At 36.9% G+C, this 20,111-nt stretch overlaps 1 protein-coding gene across 4 annotated transcripts in view; it reads left to right on the forward strand.

The window, feature by feature from the left end:
• The first annotated feature begins 1,354 nt into the window (after positions 1-1,354).
• MYSM1 (Myb like, SWIRM and MPN domains 1) overlaps positions 1,355-20,111 on the forward strand; it is a 35,173-nt gene continuing 16,416 nt past the window's right edge. For 3 of the 4 annotated variants that reach the window (XM_047870752.1, XM_047870753.1, XM_047870754.1), the window contains exons 1-8: positions 1,355-1,443; positions 5,869-5,944; positions 7,670-7,740; positions 9,559-9,636; positions 9,729-9,752; positions 10,868-10,946; positions 14,128-14,226; positions 16,071-16,843. In XM_047870752.1, the coding sequence (XP_047726708.1) occupies positions 1,361-1,443; positions 5,869-5,944; positions 7,670-7,740; positions 9,559-9,636; positions 9,729-9,752; positions 10,868-10,946; positions 14,128-14,226; positions 16,071-16,843 (1,283 nt within the window). In that variant the 5' untranslated portion in view covers positions 1,355-1,360. Of the gene's footprint in view, positions 1,444-5,868; positions 5,945-7,669; positions 7,741-9,558; positions 9,637-9,728; positions 9,753-10,622; positions 10,947-14,127; positions 14,227-16,070; positions 16,844-20,111 lie in introns of those variants that run through there. The other variant, XM_047870755.1, reaches the window with a different exon arrangement.

The following is a 20,111-nucleotide window of genomic DNA, read 5'->3' on the forward strand; positions in this document are numbered from 1 at the left end:
TGTCCTTAAAGAATTCATAGTTCAGAGCTAGAGGCAGACAAGTGAATAAACAGTTATAGTAATGTGAGTTGATAAATGCTAAGGTACATGAATACTTAAAAAAAATTTTTTTTTAATTTATTTTGAGAGAGAGAGAGAGCATGAGCAGGGGGGGAGGGGCAGAGGGAGAGAGAGAGAGAGTCCAAGCAGGCCGCACACTCAGCGTGGAGCCTGATGCAGAGCTGGAACCCACCAACCATGGTGAGATCATGACCTGAGCCAAAATCAAGAGTCAGCACTTAACCCACTGGGCCACCCAGGTGCCCCTAAGGTAGATGAATACGTAAGGCCAATATCTAATTTCTTGAGAAGTCAAAATTTCTTTGAGAGAAATGGTGTTTATCTTTCACAGTTCCTAACATGATTTGTAGAGGGTGAGCACTCAGTAAAGGGTCAAAAGACCCAGATTCTGGTCCTAGCTCTGTCTTTGACTAGCTATATATCCTTTGATAGTCATTTCAATCTTTTTCTTTTTTTAATTTTTTAATGTTTATTCATTTTTGAGAGAGAGAGAGAGAGAGAGAGAGAGAGAGAGAGAGCCTGAGTGGGGGAGGGGCAGAGAGAGAGAGGGAGACGCAGAATCCGAATCAAGCTCCAGGCTCTGAGCTGTCAGCACAGAGCCCAACGCAGGGCTCGAACTCACGAACCGTGAGATCATGACCTGAGCTGAAGTCGGACACTTAACCGACTGAGCCACCCAGGCGCCCCAGTCATTTCAATTTTCTGAGCCTGTTCCTTCATGTGTAAAATGTGACTGATGATACCAGTCCTTACTGGGTTATTGTAAAGATCAATGGTTATGAATGTGAATTTTTAATTAATTGTAAAGATCTCTATAAAATCAGTTACATTCTTAAATATTTTTTGAATTTTAAAATAGAAACTGTTTAGTACTTAATATAATCGCTGAATGATCCTTTTCCTTAAAGAAAAAAGAAAAGGAAAGGAAAGGAAAAAAAGAAAACCAGCAGCAGGTAAGGGTCTTTCATTGTTGTCACCTTTCATTGTTCAAAGCAGGTCTGGTTTGAACTTTTCAGCACTCCAGATACTTACCATTATTCCCATTTTACCAATGAGACAAGTGAGGATCCAAGAATTTGCCCGAGAGCACAATCTCTTCAAAGAAAGCCTAAACTTCTTCCAAAGGACTTTACACACTGGGTCCAACGAACCAAGGTGCACATTACTGTGGTCCTTTTTTTCTCTGGAGGCCCCGCCTCCACTGCACGGAAGGGGCTGGACGAGGCTTCAACTCCGCCCCGTGACGCCTGAGACCCCACCCCAATCCTTCCACCTCTCGCGGGATCTCTCGGGAGGACGGATGGGTTTAGGTCCCATCATGGCGGCTGAAGAGGCGGATGTGGATGTTGAAGGGGACGTGGTGCCATCCACGGCACAGCCAGGGTGAGGCGTGGAGACCGAGTGTCGCTGGGATGGGGAGGAGCGCGGGTGCGAGGAGAGTAACCTGGAAAGGCTGCGGGTCCGGCAAGGAACAGGGAAGCGGAAGACCATCCGCTGGGCCAGGGTCTCCTGGTGGCCAGGGAGGCGCCGCGCCCATCCCGCCTGTAAGATACACCTGAGCTCCGCGGGCGGGGACCTGAGGCCAGTGTCGGACGGCTGTTTAACCTTTTACCGGGATGTTGCGAGGGCGCCGACTTCACCTAGCACATTGCACTTTCTGCAACAATTAGATTCCTTCTTCCTTTAGCTCCACCGCAGAATCTCGCCAGAATCCGCCCACTTGCCCCCTCCGGACAATAACTAAAACAAGGGCGAACTCTGGGTGGGACCTGAGCTCTAGAATCCTTAATTCTGTCGCTTGTAAGCCGTGTGACCTTGGGCGTGTCGTTTCATCCCTACTGACCATAGGTTTCACTTGGGGTTAGTTGTGAAAAACTTCCTGAAAGGCAGCTTGACTTGAAGGGATAGGACTTTAGGACAGCTCTGGGTTCTCCTGCATCAGCCGGACTTGCCAGTTGCTAGCAGTGTGACCTTGGGCCAGACATCTAACTGGCCTGAGCTTCAGACAGCTCATGTGTAAACTGACAGTCATGGTGTGTGCCTCATGTGGTTGTTATGAACATCAGATGAAGTAATCATGGGATGTGCTGTAGCATACAGTACAAGCTATGTAAATGTTTTATTCTTCACTGTCTCCTTACCCCCGTGGAAGGTACTATGTGGACCTAGTGAGGGGTCACTATTTAATACTTGCAGATTCTTGGAGAACAGGCCAATGTGGTTTTAAGCAACAATCTCCAGCTTGAGAGATCTAGCCTTTTGGCTGCTTGCTTTCCAAGTAAGAAATTGATACGTACTATTTTTAAAATGTGCTTCCCCAGTCACCTTTTAGAAGTGGAAGAGGCATAGACGGGTCGGGAATCAGGTCAGGAATAGGAAGACCTCGGTTCTAAACTCAGCCAGTTATGTTGCTTATAAATGCCAACAGCCTCATTAGAAGTCTGTTAGGTTGAGTGAACCAGGTGGATTTGCTAGTCTTAGACCATTTCTTGACTTAAAAAATGGCAATTTCATATGGTCCAACGTAATATTAGGGCCTCTGTAAATTTTGGAGAACAGTACCAACCTTGCCAGTGAGGGATTAAGATAGTGGGTCTAAAATTCTACTGAACACTAAAGCAGTATAAAAATGTGAGGAGTAATTAAATTCATATAGTCATTCTCTCCCAAACTATTAGGCAAAACTGTACAGATGAGTAAGGAGCCTTTAATAACAATCATTGTTCGTATTTGTGTAGATCAAGTTAATCTTGACCAAGTGCCCTTGCATGGATGACTTAATTTACTTGTCACAATAAGTCCATGTGATGAGCAAGGGATACTTATCTGCAGTCCAGAGAGAAGTGAGTTGGCCTCGGAAACTCAAAATGTCTGAGAGCATTGGCTCTACCCCTTTGCCATACGTTCTTTATTTTTCTGATCGTGTTTAATTTTTCTGCCTTTTTCTTTCCTTTCTCTTGCTAATGTGCTTGAGCCTTGGGTCTGCTAGTGACATCTATGATCATCTTAGATTCATGCAAGCAGGACTACAAAAGTTACTGGTTCCTGATGGTCAGAGCCATCGCCTTACCCAACTCCAAGGAGCATCATTAACATTATATTCTGCTGAGTGGTGTTCCCTGATGTTGGAGCTCCAGGCGTATGGAATGTAGTGTGAATGGTGCCCCTTGAAGTATGTAGTTACAGCTAATGACAACGTCTGTGGAACCGTTGAGGATTAATTGAAAACACACTTCTAAGTACTTGTTAAACTCTAGCTACCAAAGTTAGAAGGTGGCATTGAAACTTTGGTTTCCCTTTTACTTCTACCTTTCGTTTTCATCTTCCTTTTCTTCTGCTTGTCCTTAAAGTGTTCCGTGGGGTTTTGTCATCAGACAAAACTAACAAAAACTAACACTAGCCACGCAGCCCCTAGTTATGCCATCTCTCAAGATTTAAAATTGCTCTCTGGTGGATTGGAACGTGTAAAATATTGCCAGTGTTCAACCATTTTTTACCATAAAAAAAAATGACAGTTATTTCAACTTACACCTTAAAACATGCTGATGTTTCCCAAATCCATCACCAACTCACATCTCTCCAGAGCTTGAGATCCATTTATCTACTTCTCTGAATCTGTTTTTGGATGTTTCATAAGCACCTCAATCTCAGCTTACAAACTTTTCCCAGCACGCCTGCCATCTGCCTCTCCAAGTTCCCTAGTTCAATAAATGGCACCATCCACCCAGTAATTCAAGGCACAGACCTAGACTTTATCCCTTTTCCTTACCTCTCTTCTTTCACTCCTTCTGTCCTGTTGGTTGCTAAAGGTCTGTTGATTCTAAGTATCCTCTCAAGTTTATTCACTTCTTCCTGTTCATACTGCTTGTTCCCTAGGTCTAAATTACTGTCACCTCTCTTAATATTTATATAATCACTCACTCTCAACTTGTCTCTTTGTCCCCCTTCTATTCCTTACTGAAGTTAGATCAGTCTTTCTTACATCCAAATCTGATCATGCTGTTCCCTTCAGTCCCTAATTTGTTTTATGATAATATTCTCATTCCATAACTCTATAGACCTGGGTGACCCATGTTCCACCTATCTTGTTCATTCATTCAACAAATGTTGATTGAGCACCTTTTATATGTCAAGGCCTACATATATAGCAGTTATCAAAGTAACTCCTTGCTCTCCTAGAACTAACATTCTTATTGGGTGAGAGACAGTAAAACTTACATATGGGCCAGATGGGGATACATGGAAAAAGATAAGGGGAAGTGGATGACGTGTCAGCTTTATCTTAGGCACTTACCCAGGAAAAGTGGGTCTGAAACTACAGGAAAAGTGGGTCTGAAACTACAGGACCTTAGAGGTCAGCGTGGATATAGTGGAAGGACTGGATTTGAAAAGGGAGGAAGCCACAGGGTTGGCAACGAATTGAATGTCCATTGTGAGGAAATAAGGGCAGGCTCAGATTTCTGGCTTAGGCAACCAGGGGAATTAATATGTTTTGAGATAGGAAACAATGGAAGAGTAGCAGATTTGGGTGGAATTTCTCAACTAAGATTTAAACATGTTAATTTATGCCTACCTGTGGAGATTCAGGTAGGTGTCCAGATGTATACACCAGAGGTGTGGAAGTTGCTAATCCTTATGGAGGAACACTGTAAAAAGATACCTGCATTGAACCTGAAGTGATACTAGTCCCACCTCCTGCACCCTTGGCAGACCTCCTTATGCAAAGGTTTCCTTCTGCTGATACAAGTCTCAGAATCCTTTGGAATGCTACCAAATCACAGTTAACACCTGAGTTAAAACCTTTTTGCCATCAACAGCAGAGAGAAATTAATTGCTTTTAGTTCATTGTACGTAATCCATTAGTCCCACAATTTATTAGAACTACTGTAGAACTAATTGAGGATTCAAAAGTATAAACCTGTAAATAGGTTTTTGCAGCCTGAGGTACAAAATTCTTACCACTAGAGTAGGTCTGGGAAAAGTCAGTAATTTTCTAGGAAACTATAACTTCAAGACATAAAAAAGCAAATATTAAATTTAATTATATCCTAGATTGGGCCTTCTAAAATTTAACTGTTTGGCTTTTTTGCATGAGAAATGAACAATGTGACTTCAGAGAGTTTTTAATAGTTTGGTGAAAGGAGTGAGAATTAACAGTTTAGTCCCCGTGGATGTAGAAAAACCCCCAGATAACCCAAGTTAATTTTTTTTTTTTATTATATAAGTTGTTATTAATGGCTTTCCCTAACGTTGGCCGAAAAAAAAAAAAAATAAAAAACAAAACAAAAAAAAAAAAAACATCAAGTTTTCTGTTCTCTTTACTGTGAGTATTTTCTATTTTGGTTCTTTGATCCACTGTTGTTTCGTTTTGAGGGTGATGCTGCTGTTGATGGCCTTTATGCTTTAGATATAACTAAAAGAATTAATTGTAAGGTTGAATTCCTGTATTCATATGCATGCACATCAAAAGAACTCTGAAGTGTTAGTTCATAGCCATAGAGCATGTTGTGGTTGCTGCTGCGGGTTATTTGTTTTCTCTTGAAGTTGTTTACTCTTGGCAAACAGAAGTGAACAGACTAGCTGGTTAGCGGTTGAAATAGGGTGGCTTAACGCCACTGTATATAACACAGGTTAAAGAAATAGAGCAGGCATTTCTGCACTGGTAAGTGTTTGTTAAGGGAAGAAGGGAACAAAATATTTGCGTAACATCTATACCCTGCCAGTCACTGTGCTGTGTAAATTATTTTCATTAACTGGCATAATATCCCTTTTTTTTTTTTTTTTTACCCATTTTCTTAATTATTACAGAAGCAATGAAAATACAGCGTCTGTTTTACAAGATCACTATCTTGATTCATCATGGAGAGCTGAGAATGGTCTTATTGTAAGTATTTTATGAAAATATCAGGTGCATTAAGCTACTACTTATTGCCCGGGTACCTCTTTTCTTGCTTGGTGGTTCTCAGCAGTTGCAGAGGTAATATACTGAAACATTTTTCTTGCTTTAAAAATAAAAGAGGGGCACCTGGGTGGCTCAGTCGGTTAAGTGTCCAACTTTGGCTCAGGTCATGATCTCACGGCTGAGGGGTTCAAGCCCCGCTCGGGCTCTGTGCTGACAGCTCAAAGCCAGGAGCCTGCTTTGGATTCTGTGTCTCCCTCTCTCTGCTCCTCCCCCGCTTGCACTCTCTCTCTCTCTCTCAAAAAATAAATAAACATTAAAAAAGAGAAAAGAAACTTAGTCTTAACTTCTTTTGACTTTGAAAAATGGCCTGTTGAGAAACAACTTTGGAGCCAGCTAGATTTAGGTATATATCCTTGCCCTACCACTTACCAGATTTTTGAACCTCAGTTTCTTCTAAAAGATAGGGATCGTTGCAGGGTTCATTTTTTTCATTTAGCAATTATTTATTGAGTACTTACTGTGTGCCACACACTAGGACAGGTTCAGGGGAAACATGATTGAGACATAGTCTTGCTCACAAGAAGCTTGTATTCTAAAAGGGAGTCAGGTGATAAATAAGTAGGCTAATTAATTATAGACTGTGAAGAACATAAGATGATGGCTGAGAGTAATGGGGTGAGCCTATTTTAGATGAAGGTGTCTTTGAAGGAAACTGAGAAGGTGACAGTTAAGTTGACAAGTAACAAAGAGGAGTAGATACATGAAGAGTTGAGGAAAAACATTCTAGGCAGAAGGAATAGCAGCACAGAGGCTCTGTTTGAAAGCCAGTATCTAGAATGTAGTGGGAAAGCGGGGAGTGGCAGGGTTGGAGAGGCAGACCAGAGCTCTGTCATGTTTGTATGCAGCAAGAGTAGCACCAAAGAGACCAGTTGGGAAACATTTGTGGCAACCTAAGCAAGAGTAGATGGTGGTATGGCCTGAGGTTGTGGCAGAGGTGTCAGATTTTAATTATGTTTTGGACATAGAACTGCTTGGTAGATCGGATATGGGATTGAGAAAAAAGGGAGGAATCCAGGATGATTCCTAGGTTGAATAAGTAGGTGACTAATAATGCTGGGTACAAAGTTGGGAACACGGGAGAAGCAGGTGAAGGTATATGTTAGTGAGTTTTGAATATGTTAATTTTGAGAAGCCTGCTAGATATCCACGTGGACATTTTGAGTAGACAGTTGGATATAACAGTCTAGATGGAGCCTGGAGAAGAGACCTGAGCTGAAATTTTTTAAGTTTTGAGAGTTGAAAATGAGTATGATCCTTTAAGGAGAGATTGTGGCGTAAGGGAAAAAAGTGTGGTGAGTTTTGGAAATAGGTGAAATATCTAGCAACATGCTTGCTACCTGATAACTTTTCGTACATGATAGCCATTATGACTTTATCATGGGCAAGGAACCTGAGCCTTGGAATCCAGCAGTCTTGTGTACCAACTCTCTACTCTTCCACTTGAAACATTAGCGGGGCCATGGATGCATCAGTGAAGTAATAACACCTATCTCACAGTGTTATCGTGGGAATCAGAGATATGTCTGTGCTTAGTAAATGGTAGCTTTTAATTATTTGTAATCCTTGTATCATGTATTTCATTTAATAAGACATAGAAGATAATTTCAAAAAGTGTAAATAAAAAGAAAAATATTTATTTTTTAATAGCCTTGGACTCTGGATAGCACCATCAGTGAAGAAAACAGAGCTGTCATTCAGAAGATGTTGTTGGAAGAAGAGTATCCTTTAATGATCATGAGGAAAGTAAAACTTTCAGGGTTAAAAACCTGTAAATGCAAGGCTTACAAAAGAGACCACTGTTATTACTAGATGGATCTTGTTTGGCCCCAGACTGCAGTTACACAATGTGTTATCTACCTATGCAAAAAGCCTCATTTTATTCCTTTGGTTCTGTTTTACTGCAGAGTTTGAGATCTGACTCAGTATGTTTGAGTTTATTTTGTCAACCAACTCTTTATACTATCTGAATGTTGAATAGAAATTATAGGATGTTTTACGTCAGCTGGAACCTTTAGTCCATGTCCAAGATCATTGAGTCCAGGCCTTTATCTTCAGTTATAGAAGCTGAAACGCAGAGATGTTAACTTACCCAGGGACACAGAATTAGAGTATGTAAAAGTTCTCCCTTCTTACTCCACCAATTTACAGATGTTACATGGTAGGAATCTAAGTAAAAAGCACAAAACAAATAACTGCAGGTTGAAGATTTTTTTTTCCCTCAGAAGTCGTAGATCTTTATCCACAGTTTAGCCACTAGCTTCTTGTCCATGTTTAAATTTGATGATGGCAATTTAACTTCTTTGGGACTCTGTTTTCTTATATGTAAAATGAAAGGATTGAACAAAATGATTTCTGGTTTTATGATTTTTAAAGATTATTAATAATAGTCTGATAAACGGGGTTATTTTTAACTCTCTCATCTGTATTTTATGGATATCTACCTCCTTGTTAAGCCAGAATTTCTCTGTTCCCTTTATTCAGTTATTGCTATGTTGATTTCAGAGTGTCTGTGTACCTTTAATTATCCTAGGTTAACTCCTTTTAGGCTTTCTTATTCTCTTACTTTCCCCAACATCATAGCTACAGCCTAGATCATTGCTTTTCAATAGAAAAATAGTGCAAGGCACATATATCATTTTAAATTTTCTAGTAGCCACATTTAAATCAGGTAAAATTAATTTTATTAAGATATTTGATTTAACCCACTATATCTAAGATAACATTTCAACATTTAATCAATAGAAAAACATTACTGAGATATTTTACAATCTTTGTTTATATGTGGCTATCGGCTAATGCATTGAACCTTGCAATTCTCAATGAATATTTAAGTGGTCATTGGCTCACTTCCAGATACGGAAACAAATAGAGTGAAAGCTGTGTGAACTTTCAGAGGACAGGGATGTTTGTTTTCTTGTATCTTGGTCCTCAGCTCCTAGTACCTAGCGTAGTTCCTGACATACAAGATATATAGTCCATATTTGTTAAAGGAAGAACATCTCAGACTAATCTAAGAGTATTACAATGGGCCAGTTTTAAGAAGTTTGAGAGGGAGGGTCCATAGCAGATTTGACCTAAGTTATTTTAATTAAGGTAGAGAACAACCCTGAATTCTGTTCCCTTTAGAACTATGAAATCATAGTCCCCAGTTAATCCTGGACAACCAATCAAATTCATCTATTACATTTCCCATATGTTTTAAGAAAAAATTATTTAAATGAAACATTTAAGGCTACATTCTTCTCTTAACCACTTCTATCTAATAGGGAATATAGGAGAAGCTAATATTTTTGTAGCACACATTTTGTGCAGGTGCTATGTTTGTGTGATTTCACATGTAATATTTAATCCATATAACAGCCTTGTGAGGTATATTTTCATCATAATTTTTGCAGACCTGGAAGGGTTTTAAGAAGAACTAGTTTAGCTATGGTTCAAGTGTGATTTTCATGATAATGAGTGCCTACTTAATATAAGTCACCTAAAAATTACATGATTTTATTATTGTTTAAAAAGTTTCTTTAATAATTACACAGGTATTACTTATCTAAAAAATCACTTCCAGAAAATTTCTGGCTTGATCAAAAGGAAGGTGATAAAAAATACATGAAGAGGTAAAATTAATTTTTAATACTCTTAACAGTATGAACTGTATTTTTAAAAATGTGTTCCTAAGCTCCCTTATTTTCTTTTTCATGTGGTGCAGTCTACAGAAATCAGCAAAAATCATGTATGTACTTATATGTTTTATATTCTAAAATTATAGGAGAATTAAATAAAAATTATAGTTGGCCTGTGGAAAAACTCTCAACCTTGGGTTGTACAAAAATATAAAATCAAAATTTCTTATACAGATGTTGGAATGCCACAAGATAATTTTATGATATTATTTATATGTCAGAATTTCTATTATGGTCCTGCATAAGCCATTCCATTAGGTTATGGAAAAGATGTTTTCCTAGGGATATGTGGGGAAATATTTTAAAGCTGCTAATGTGTTAGGAATTGGCTTGATTTCTATTGTCCTGTTAGTTAATTTTCACTCATTTCAAACAAAAATTTAATTTGAATTTGTGGCCTTCAAAAATTATCTAGAGAAATTAAGTATTAATATTTTATAAATATTCTTTCCCTGTAATTGAAGGAAATTTGATGTTATTTATTGTTTATAACCTTTCACGTCTGTGGTCCCTCAAAGGGTAGACTTACAAAGGGTAGATTTACAATTGCCAAGGGTTTGAGCACTGAGCAGACTTTGGCTTTTGTATTTCGCTGAATAAATAACAACAAACAAAGAAAAAGAAGTTAATAAAGATTAATGGTTTGCTTGAATTAAATTAATGAGCTTCATCACTATTTTATTTTTAATTTCTTAAGGGACTACGTTTCAGAAGTAATAAACATAATGCCACAGTTTCTTCTTTTCTTGCTTGATATTTACATAGATTTACATGAAAGAATCAGAGAGATAATATTTCTGGAGCCAATTTAAACACTCATATACCTTTTAGGATTTGGAAATTTATTAATGTCTGCTGCTTTGTGTCCAGTGTAAGGAAGCCTGCTGGCTACCACATTGACTTCCTTTGATGTCTTTTAGTGTTATCTTCACTCAGACCCAAGGATTATGTCTTTTGAGGCTCCTATCATCCTGGGCTAGAGAAGTATACAAGACAGGGTAAATCTGCCCCCAGGTAGAGGCTGCAGCCTTCTTTTTCTTCTTCTTTTTAACTCTTAGACACAGTATTGAATTTAGCCTATGGCTATCTGTGTAACCTTTAGCTGCATAAATATGGAATGTTCCATTTCAGACTTTTTTTTTGCAATTCCTTTTTTTCCCTTCAGGGCACACTCTCCTACAAAACCAGCCAGTTACTCAGTAAAGTGGACGATAGAAGAAAAAGAGCTGTTTGAACAAGGGCTGGTAAATAGTGCAATTTTTAATTTATAGTAAAATAATTCTAGAAGCCAATATTAATAGAATTATAAGGTTAATTTGTAGACACCAGAGATTTCTTTTTAATGATCACATCTTTAGTCTTTCTGTAGTGGCGATGTTGACAGTATAGCATGAGAGAATTCCTTTTAACTCGTGTCTAGATTACTAAAATATTAAAATAGATTTGGATCAATATTTTAGATAGTTTTCATCCTCCCCCCACTCTTTTTTGGTATTGGTAAAACCCAGGAAACTGAGCTCTGTCTGTATACATAACACCAACTACCTAGATTAAAAGGAAGAAAATACTTATCTGATGTTTTCTCTTGGGGGGAAAAAAACCCAGAAAAACAAAAAAACTTGTATATTTGGAACGGTCTGCATAATGAGCTGAGTTCTTTTTTATTCAGATATTTGGCATTGTGCACACAGTCCGAATATTTTTTTAGTGGATGTAGTGGAAGACCAGAAATACTTCTTTTGCATGAATGTTTCACTGAGATCTATTTAAATGTCCACAGGTTACATAATAGAAAAAAAAAAAAAAAGTACGCCAGTTTCTAATTCTGAAAATTCTCCTACTAACATGAAGAAACTTTTAAGAAAATATTTGGAAATTTTTTTCTATTAAGTGTAGGTTGTATCTTTTTCTTTAAGGTACATGTTACCCAGTATTATGCTAATTTTGAAATGATATATACTTATATATAGGATATTTATGTAATATTTATGTGGGATTTATGAATGCAAATTGAAATGTCATTGTTAACATTTCTGCAGATGAGGGAAACAAAATGTATTTGTATTTTTACAGTTATCACCATGACATCTATATATTCTGTGATGTCTTTGTATAAATAAATAAACTATCTTGAAGGTTTTATCTCCTCCTGAGGTTTTTATCCTGTATTGTTGATGTTTTTTATATTGGTATTTCATTCTGTTGCATGATTATCATTTTTATAACTGAACTTTAATTAACTAGTCACTTACTTAAGATTGCTGATTGCTTTGGTGTTTTGCCCCTTACTGAAGACTCTGTGTGTGTGTGTGTGTGTGTGTGTGTGTGTGTGTGTGTGCGCGCGCACGCACATATACACACCCAATAATGGGTTGTAAATTTTTAGATTATTGTTGACACTGGTGGTAATGATAGGGGCTTCATCTGCATGGCTCAAAATTCAAAGGGTATCTAAAGTTACAGGGTGTTAAGTCCCCCTATCACTCCTGTCTCTGCCTTTAGTTCTCATTGCCGGAGGCAACCATTGTCATCTGTTCTTTGTGTATGCTTCCAGAGATATTTTGTCCCTATATAAGCAAATATATATTTATTATAGATAGATAGATAGATAGATAGATATCTACTTGTATACATAAACAGATATTTTAAACTTAGAATGTTTTCCCACAAAACTACATGGAACTATTGGTTGTATTCCCAGCCTTTTTAACCTGTTGATATAGTTTGTTTATACACTGAATTCTCTCAGGCTTTAGGGAAGGGAATTGTGTGGTACTGAATGATGAAGGAAGAGTTTTCTTTCCCTTTTTGGGCATAGAGCTCTCTTTTTTCTCTATTTTGAAATTGGTGATTTTTTTCTTTGTTCCCCTTGTTAGTGTACCATCTCCAGTTTTCATAATGCCTAAGCTCCTACAGCCCCAATTGTCCAGATCTTTGCTACGTCCAGAAGTGTTCCATGCTACGAAGTTATTCATTTGCTTCATCCCACAATAAATATAACTAATTTTGCAGTAAGTTGCCCTCAGCTAGGTGTTAGTTAGGAGAAAAATTATTTAAGATAGTTGTTAATTATTTAATTTATACTTACTAAGAATTATCCTAGAAGTACGTTGAGTTTGGTTCTTTTCTTAAGTTTATTTATTTATTTTAGGGAGGGCGGGGCAGAGAGAGGGAGAGAGAATCCTAAGCAGGCTTTGCACTGTCAGCACAGAGCCTGATGTGGGACTCGAATTCATGAACCTGAGATCATGACCTGAACTGAAATCAAGAGTCAGAATCGTAACTGACCAGGCCACCAGGCACCCCAAAGTACTTTCAGTTTTAAGAAATGTTCATGTGTCATATTTTCTCATGAATATCAGAAATAAGTATATAATTAATTTATTATTTGGGTCGGGTCTTGAAGATGATTTGCCACTGTAAGTCATGACCTGTAAATGTCGTAACGTGACCTATAAATCTGGCCCTGAGATCAGCTTACCTGAGTTGTAGAACTACTGTGAAGATTTATATGTCAAGTAATAGAGTTGACACTTAAAAATTCCTTTAGCTTTAAAATTATACTGCATTCCCATGAGCATCTGGGTGGATCAGTCAGTTAAGCATCTGACTTTTGGTTTCAACTCAGGTCATGATCTCACACAGTTCATGAGTTCAAGCCCCACATGCTATTAGCACAGAGCCTGCTTGGGATTCTCCCTCTCTCTCTCTGCCCCTACCCCCACTTGCACTGTCTCTGCCTCTCTCAAAATAAACTTAAAAGTTAGAACACCAAATATAGTTTAAAAAAAATTTATTGCATTCCTTTCTGTACTTCAGAAACGTCCACCAGATCTCCCCCCTGGGTCTCATTTTTTTTCCCGTCACAGCTTCATTGTTCCCAGGCACACAGCCTTAAACAGTACAGGGCTACAGGAAGCTGTTGGTTGCAGGTCCTATCATTTGTGATTCATTCTTGTAAGTCAGTTTACTGCCATACCATGTAGAGTAAAAGTACTATGGGATAGGTAATGGGTATTGTAACCCATGGATCTGGGTTTAAAAAAAAAAAAAAAAAGATATTTTGAAATCAGTGTCAGAATATAATCAGTTGATTCTATAAATGGGAAATGTAACCTCCCTTTTTTGAGGCATTTGTTTTTTAGGTTGGGAACCTCATAATGTGCAATATGAATACATAGTGTTAGGAATATATAAGTGGTGCATCTTCATCTCGAAAGCTGTAAAAACTAATTTCTAAATCATTTTGGTCAGTTTTCAGAAGTCTAGATTCTAATGAGTTTAAGAATCTTAGCTATATATGAGACTTCATTGTGTGCTTTAGAAAATAAAGATGGGTTGTTCTTCTAGGTTTTTCTTAATGTGACAATTGCTTGGAATATTAAGTTAATCAAAATCAATTTCTTTTCCATTTTGATAATACAGGCTAAATTTGGCCGAAGGTGGACCAAAATTGCAAAGCTAATTGGAAGTCGCACTGTTTTACAAGTTAAGAGTTATGCCAGGCAGTACTTTAAAAATAAGGTAAGCAGGATATAAATATCCTAGTCAGTAATAATAATTGCAATAAAAATTAGTAAGCAAAAGTAGCTTTTTAATTGAGGCATTAAAGTCAATGTCTGAAGTTTTTGTAATAAAAGTATTTTTTATTCATAAAGTACTTAATAGATGTTTATCTTCAAAAATCTGAAAGCATATCTTTAGTTTTTTGAGTATTGCTATTGCAAGTCATTGTTTCCTGGAAAATACCTTTTCTTCTTAAAGATTGGCTGCATTGTAGCTTTAAAGAATGATTAGAGCTTAGGGGCCATAAATGTTAACATGATTCTAAAATCTGTTTAATAGCAGTGAAACTTTTATAATTTTTATGTAAAATTATCTGAAAACTTCAGTAAGTTGCAGTGTTATGGTCTAGTGCTTTATCCTTTCAAGTAATCTATGCTATATTTAACCATGTAGTTTTGATGTTTAGAAAATTGTAATATGTTTTCTGCTTGAGTTCTGGGAACACAATTATACAGAATTTGAAAGGGTCTTAAGTGATACTTGCTGTTTTCTTTTAATGCAAATAGGTTTTACCCTGTATACAAGATTTCTCTTAGTGTCATTTGAGCATAGGAAGTAGGTAATGGAATGGATTCATTATACATCAATCATGTGCTCCGTCTTTAACCAAACAAAAGCATTTACAGGGCAGCCCACCATGGCCAAGGTATTATGGAAGAGAATAAAGATTAACTTGGTTATTCGCACTTCCATGCTTCTCAGACTCAAACATGCACAACATCTTGTAGTGTTAATCTTTGTCAAAGATTTGGGGTGAAAGGATACACGGTGATGTTAAAAGAGACATTAATATGTTATGAAATATAAAATTTTATCTGAATTTATAGGGTAAAAACAGAAAACTTCGAGTAAATAGCAAGATTGTTAAAAGCTATTCCAGGCTATATGTCCACATCTGTTTTTCTCTCCTCCTACCCTTTTGTTCTTTACACAGTAAGCCAGTTAACCTCAAGTACTGGATCCTGGGGTTCTATTGTGATACAGAATCACAATAAGCTCTTTTTTAGGAGCTGTCATCCTTGGGAATGTCAGTCATGTACAAGATTTTTCAAAAACCATTTATGTAAAGATTTTATTTTTAAATCCTTTATATTCATTGACAATTGTTTTCTTTTCCTTGACTAGATATTTATGTCTATAATAGCAGATATGGAAGATAATTTCATGCTTTAAATTATAAGCTGTATAATGCTGGAACTCTATTAAATGAACCTTTGAAAAATAGTTGTTTCTATTATCGCTGTATTTACCTTCAATTTACTAAATAAAGATATGTGACATAGATTCCTTTAAATAATGAGCTGTTTAGCTTTATAAAAAATGATCAGTGGAAGTATCTGACATTAAGCCATTAAAAATATTTTAATATTTAAAATTATTTAATATTTAATATTATTAAATTAATTATTTAATATTTAATATTTAATATTAAAAATATTTTAATATCTTAAAGAATCCCTTTGTATGACAGTTTTTTTTTTTTTTTTGGTTCATTCTCTGGTTGATCTACACCAGATTCCTGTTTTAAACTTAAAATGGAAAAACAAGTGTAGTTGTACATAGGTCATGATTATTTGATTAATAAAATCACCAGACCATAAATGAGTCAAATATATTTATGGAAATTTGAAATGATGATATTTTACATTTAAAGTGCAGTTGTGAATCAGTCCTTAGAAGGAAAGCACAATAAAGGTATGCCATTGACATGTACTCGGTTTAATAATTGTATTTATCATATATGTACCAGTGGTTAAACTTTTAAATGTTAATATGGGGGTTTTATCTTGATTTTTAATAAGGTAAAATTAGATGGTCCAGAGAAGGGAACACCACACCAGAAGAGCAGCAGTGGTCTTCAGATTAAAAATGAAGATGAAGGCACAAAGGCCTGGACACCATCAGGTTTAAGGGGACATGCTGATCCCAACTTGAACGCTATAAAAATTGAAAAGTTATCTGATGATGAAGAAGTAGACATTACAGATGAGGCAGATGAGGTGACTTCTCAAGCTCCTCCCAAAATTCCTGGCAGTGATGTCTTATTAAACATTCCTAATAGTAAAAGTCCTGAAACCAGTCAAGGAGAATTTATTGCTTCTTACAACCAGGAAGATTCCATATCTAAATCTTCCAAGGAATATTTTGAGAATACAAAGCAGGGTGAAATGGAAGTACTTTCAAGCTCAGGAATTACATTTTGGACTGAAAAACAGAGCACTAGTGACAAAAAATCAGTTGAATTAAATGATCAGAAATGTAATAAACTGGTGAAAAGCTGTGAAAAACATGATGGAAATGGAGTAATAGACGATGCCAGGCAGCTGCCTTCTCCAGAGCTTTGTGAAGTTCGGGAAGATCTGAGTGATGAAGAAATGCTTTTTCATTCTTCCTGCCAAATGGAGGGCGAGAGCCACGAGGAAGAAGAGCTTAAGCCACCAGAACAAGAAGTGGAAATAGATAGAAATACCATTCAAGAAGAAGAAAAACAAGCAATTCCTGAGTTTTTTGAGGGGCGCCAAGCTAAAACACCAGAACGCTATTTGAAAATTAGGAATTACATTTTGGATCAGTGGTAAGGAAGAATTCTATTTTAGATACCGTTTTAAAACTTCTGATACTCTAGGGTATTTTAATGAGGCCTATTGAGGTTTTAGTCATTTACATTGCGAGTGATGCAGAGAGCTTGAACATATGAATATATTTTAATAGGCAAGACTTCAAATTTCTCATAAGGAAGTTTTCTTTGAAAGCTTTGGTACATATTGTCATCTATAGCTATTTCATCCCATCTGTCTGTTCATTAAGGGTATTTGGTCCTGGAAAAAAGGGATAATTTGCTTTAAGAAGCAGTTTCCTAGGACAGTGTTAGGAAGATACAGAAAAAAAAACTTGAAAAAGAGGATGTCTTTCCTAGTTTATCATGTACTTGTAAGTACAAAGAGAAAATTTTGGTAACAAAAGGATAGTGTCATTAAATGTGGCTAGATTACAGAAACCTTTTCCTAAATTGCTATAAATGCTTTCAGCTTTGAACTTGTAACATAATGTGAACGTAATCCCTTCATCTAGCTTCATTAGGATACAGGAATTTTCTGATAGATGAAGTTCATCTTTTGAATTGTCAATACCTTTTATTTGAATTATTTAGTGTTGGGTGGGGCACAAACCAAAAAACTTCCCACCTTATTAGCCTAAGTGCTCTGCAAATTGAATTTTTCGTGGTAGTTTAATTAAGACATTACCAGACATTCATAATTGTTGTTACTGCTTCTGGAGACACTGAATTGCATAGAGCCATCTTTACAGAGGACTTCTGCCATAACCTTGGAAGATTACCAAAGGAAAACAAATAATCATGTGTATTCTGTCCGTAACCTTCAGTACTCACACAATATTAATTTGACTAATTTTTAAAATAGCTTTGTCAGAAAAGAAAGATTTTTGTTCTTGACTCGTGGTTGTCTTGCTGATGGTTGAGATGGCTAAAAGTAAAATTTCTGGGCAAGGTGGTCTCAAAGGAAAGAATAAATATAAGGAACAGCTGCTATTCGCATAGTACTTAACGGTTTACAGAAAGCTTTTCTATGTTGTTTGATTCCTCACAACAGTCCTGTAAAATAGGCAGGTGGTATTTTCTGTGCTTGGGAGATTCTAAGGTCAGGAGAGGTCTAGGGGCCTGCCTTTGATTATATAACCAGCCACTGACAGAAAGAGGACCTGTGAGCAGGTCCTAACTCTGTCAGTCATTTCCTCCATTATTTCACATTGCCTGATTGACACTACTGAAAAAGACCAGTCAGATTAGATCTAATTTTGTTTTTGGAAATAAGAGGATGAATGGCCAAAATGGAAGGACTTCAAAATAATAACTCAAAATTTTTTTTACCTGTGTGAATCATCAGTGAGTGACTTAATGGTACTTTAATCAAATTTCATTTGTTTTAATTTTGAATTCTCAATAAGGCAGAATAACTTATGTAGATAGTATAAATTATATGGCAGTAGTTTCCTAATGACATTTGCCTTAGTCATAACACCAGTTAAATGTTGTTTGAGTATGTGATTTAACAGAACAGTGTGAAAGGAGAAAGAAGTGTTTTGAACAGGAACTCCAAACTATTCTCTTCGGAAATAGAAGAGGGGACTGGAGGTGGTGTTAAAAAAAAAAGTGGAAGAGTTAAAGTTTTAAAAGAAAAGACCTGATTTGTTTGTAGCTAAAGGATCCTTTCCATAAAAACACATGCAACTGACCCCCTGTTTATGGGAATGTTTTAAGATAGTTAACACTGTTATTGAATGCCTCCCGAATGCATTTAAATGTATTTAAGTCATCTCCAGTTCTGACAAACTCGTCCTCATTCTACAGATGAGAAAAATGAGTCTCAGAGAGGAAAAAGAACTTGTTCCAGGTCACATTAGGTGAAGGTGACTTCAGGGTCTGCAGTGTTGACTTGTAATTTTCACACTTCATCTCAGGTCCTTGACTCAGACTTTTTCACTCTGCCCTGAATGCTTCCCCCATGCTGCCTTCTAGATCTTGGCGAACCATGCATCGTTGTCCCCTCAGGTCTGCTCCAGGGAAATTAGAGGACTTCACTGACCACCCTATCTAAAATAGCTCACATCTGCCCCTCACTCTCTTAGTTTGTATTCTATTTATCTTCATAGAACTTACTACTACTGAAGATACGACGTTTTTATTTCTGTATTGTCTTCTCTTCCTTCCCTCTCCCTCCCCATGATAATACAGACTTCATATGGACAGACTTTTGTCTGTTGTGTTCATTGTTAACACCTCTAGTGCTTAGGGCAGTGCTTGTTCTAAGCAAATATAAAAGGCACTCTTTGTTAAGGGGACAAGTTGGCATGATGAATCACGAACAGGGATCTTTAGAGGCCTTACCGTTTGTTCAGCACCAAACTAGTGCTGAGCTTTGTTTAAAGTCTTTCGATTTGGGCAGTCTTTAATTAAATCAATACTGTTTTTAGATTGCTACAGATTTTTGGTAGCTTGTTACACCGTGCTCATTCCTGTTTTCTTGCCTTCATTTGTGCAATTTGTTTCCTTTTCTTTCACACTGAACTGAAGTGAAAACACTGAAATCTCATCTTTTCAATGGCATTTCTGATACCCTGCCATATCACAAATTACTTCTTGCCCTTACTGAATGTCTGTAGAATGTATGATTTTAAATTTGGTTTCTGCTTAGGCAGGCCTTCCCTAAACACCCTCTCTGAAGTAGTCTGTGCCTGTTTGTCTCTCTATCCCTTTATCCTTCTTACTGTTTCTTCCTAGCACTTACTGCTATATATATAATTAATTATATATTAATATAAGATTACAAGCAATATATTAATATGTAATATATATTAGTCATATTCTCCCATTAAATTTTTTTTTAATTTTATTTTTGAGAGAGAGAAAGAGACAGAGCAGAGGAGGGACAGAGAGAGAGAGAGAGAGGAAGACACAGAATCTGAAGCAGACTCCAGGCTCTGAGCTGTCAGCACAGAGCCCTACATGGGGCTTGACCTCATGACCCATGAGGTCATGAGCTGAGCCAAAGTCAGATACCCAGGCGCCCCTATATATCCTCCCATTAGCATGTAAAGTCGGGAGCTTTATATTCATGTCTGTATCCTTAGTGCCTAGACAGTGCCCGGTATGTAAGATGCAAAGTAAATATTTGTGGAATAAAATAAAGATTCAATAAGAAATCCTGTTACATGATATGTCTGAATACTTGGTCTATAATGTCTGTATGTAAATCTTGACTTTAACTTCCTCAAATAAGTACTTTCATTCCTTTGACTTTTTGCTTCCTTATCTCCAAAATAAG

The sequence above is a fragment of the Prionailurus viverrinus genome, chromosome C1, assembly GCF_022837055.1.
Source record: "Prionailurus viverrinus isolate Anna chromosome C1, UM_Priviv_1.0, whole genome shotgun sequence".
In the NCBI taxonomy this organism is placed as follows: Eukaryota; Metazoa; Chordata; class Mammalia; order Carnivora; family Felidae; genus Prionailurus; species Prionailurus viverrinus.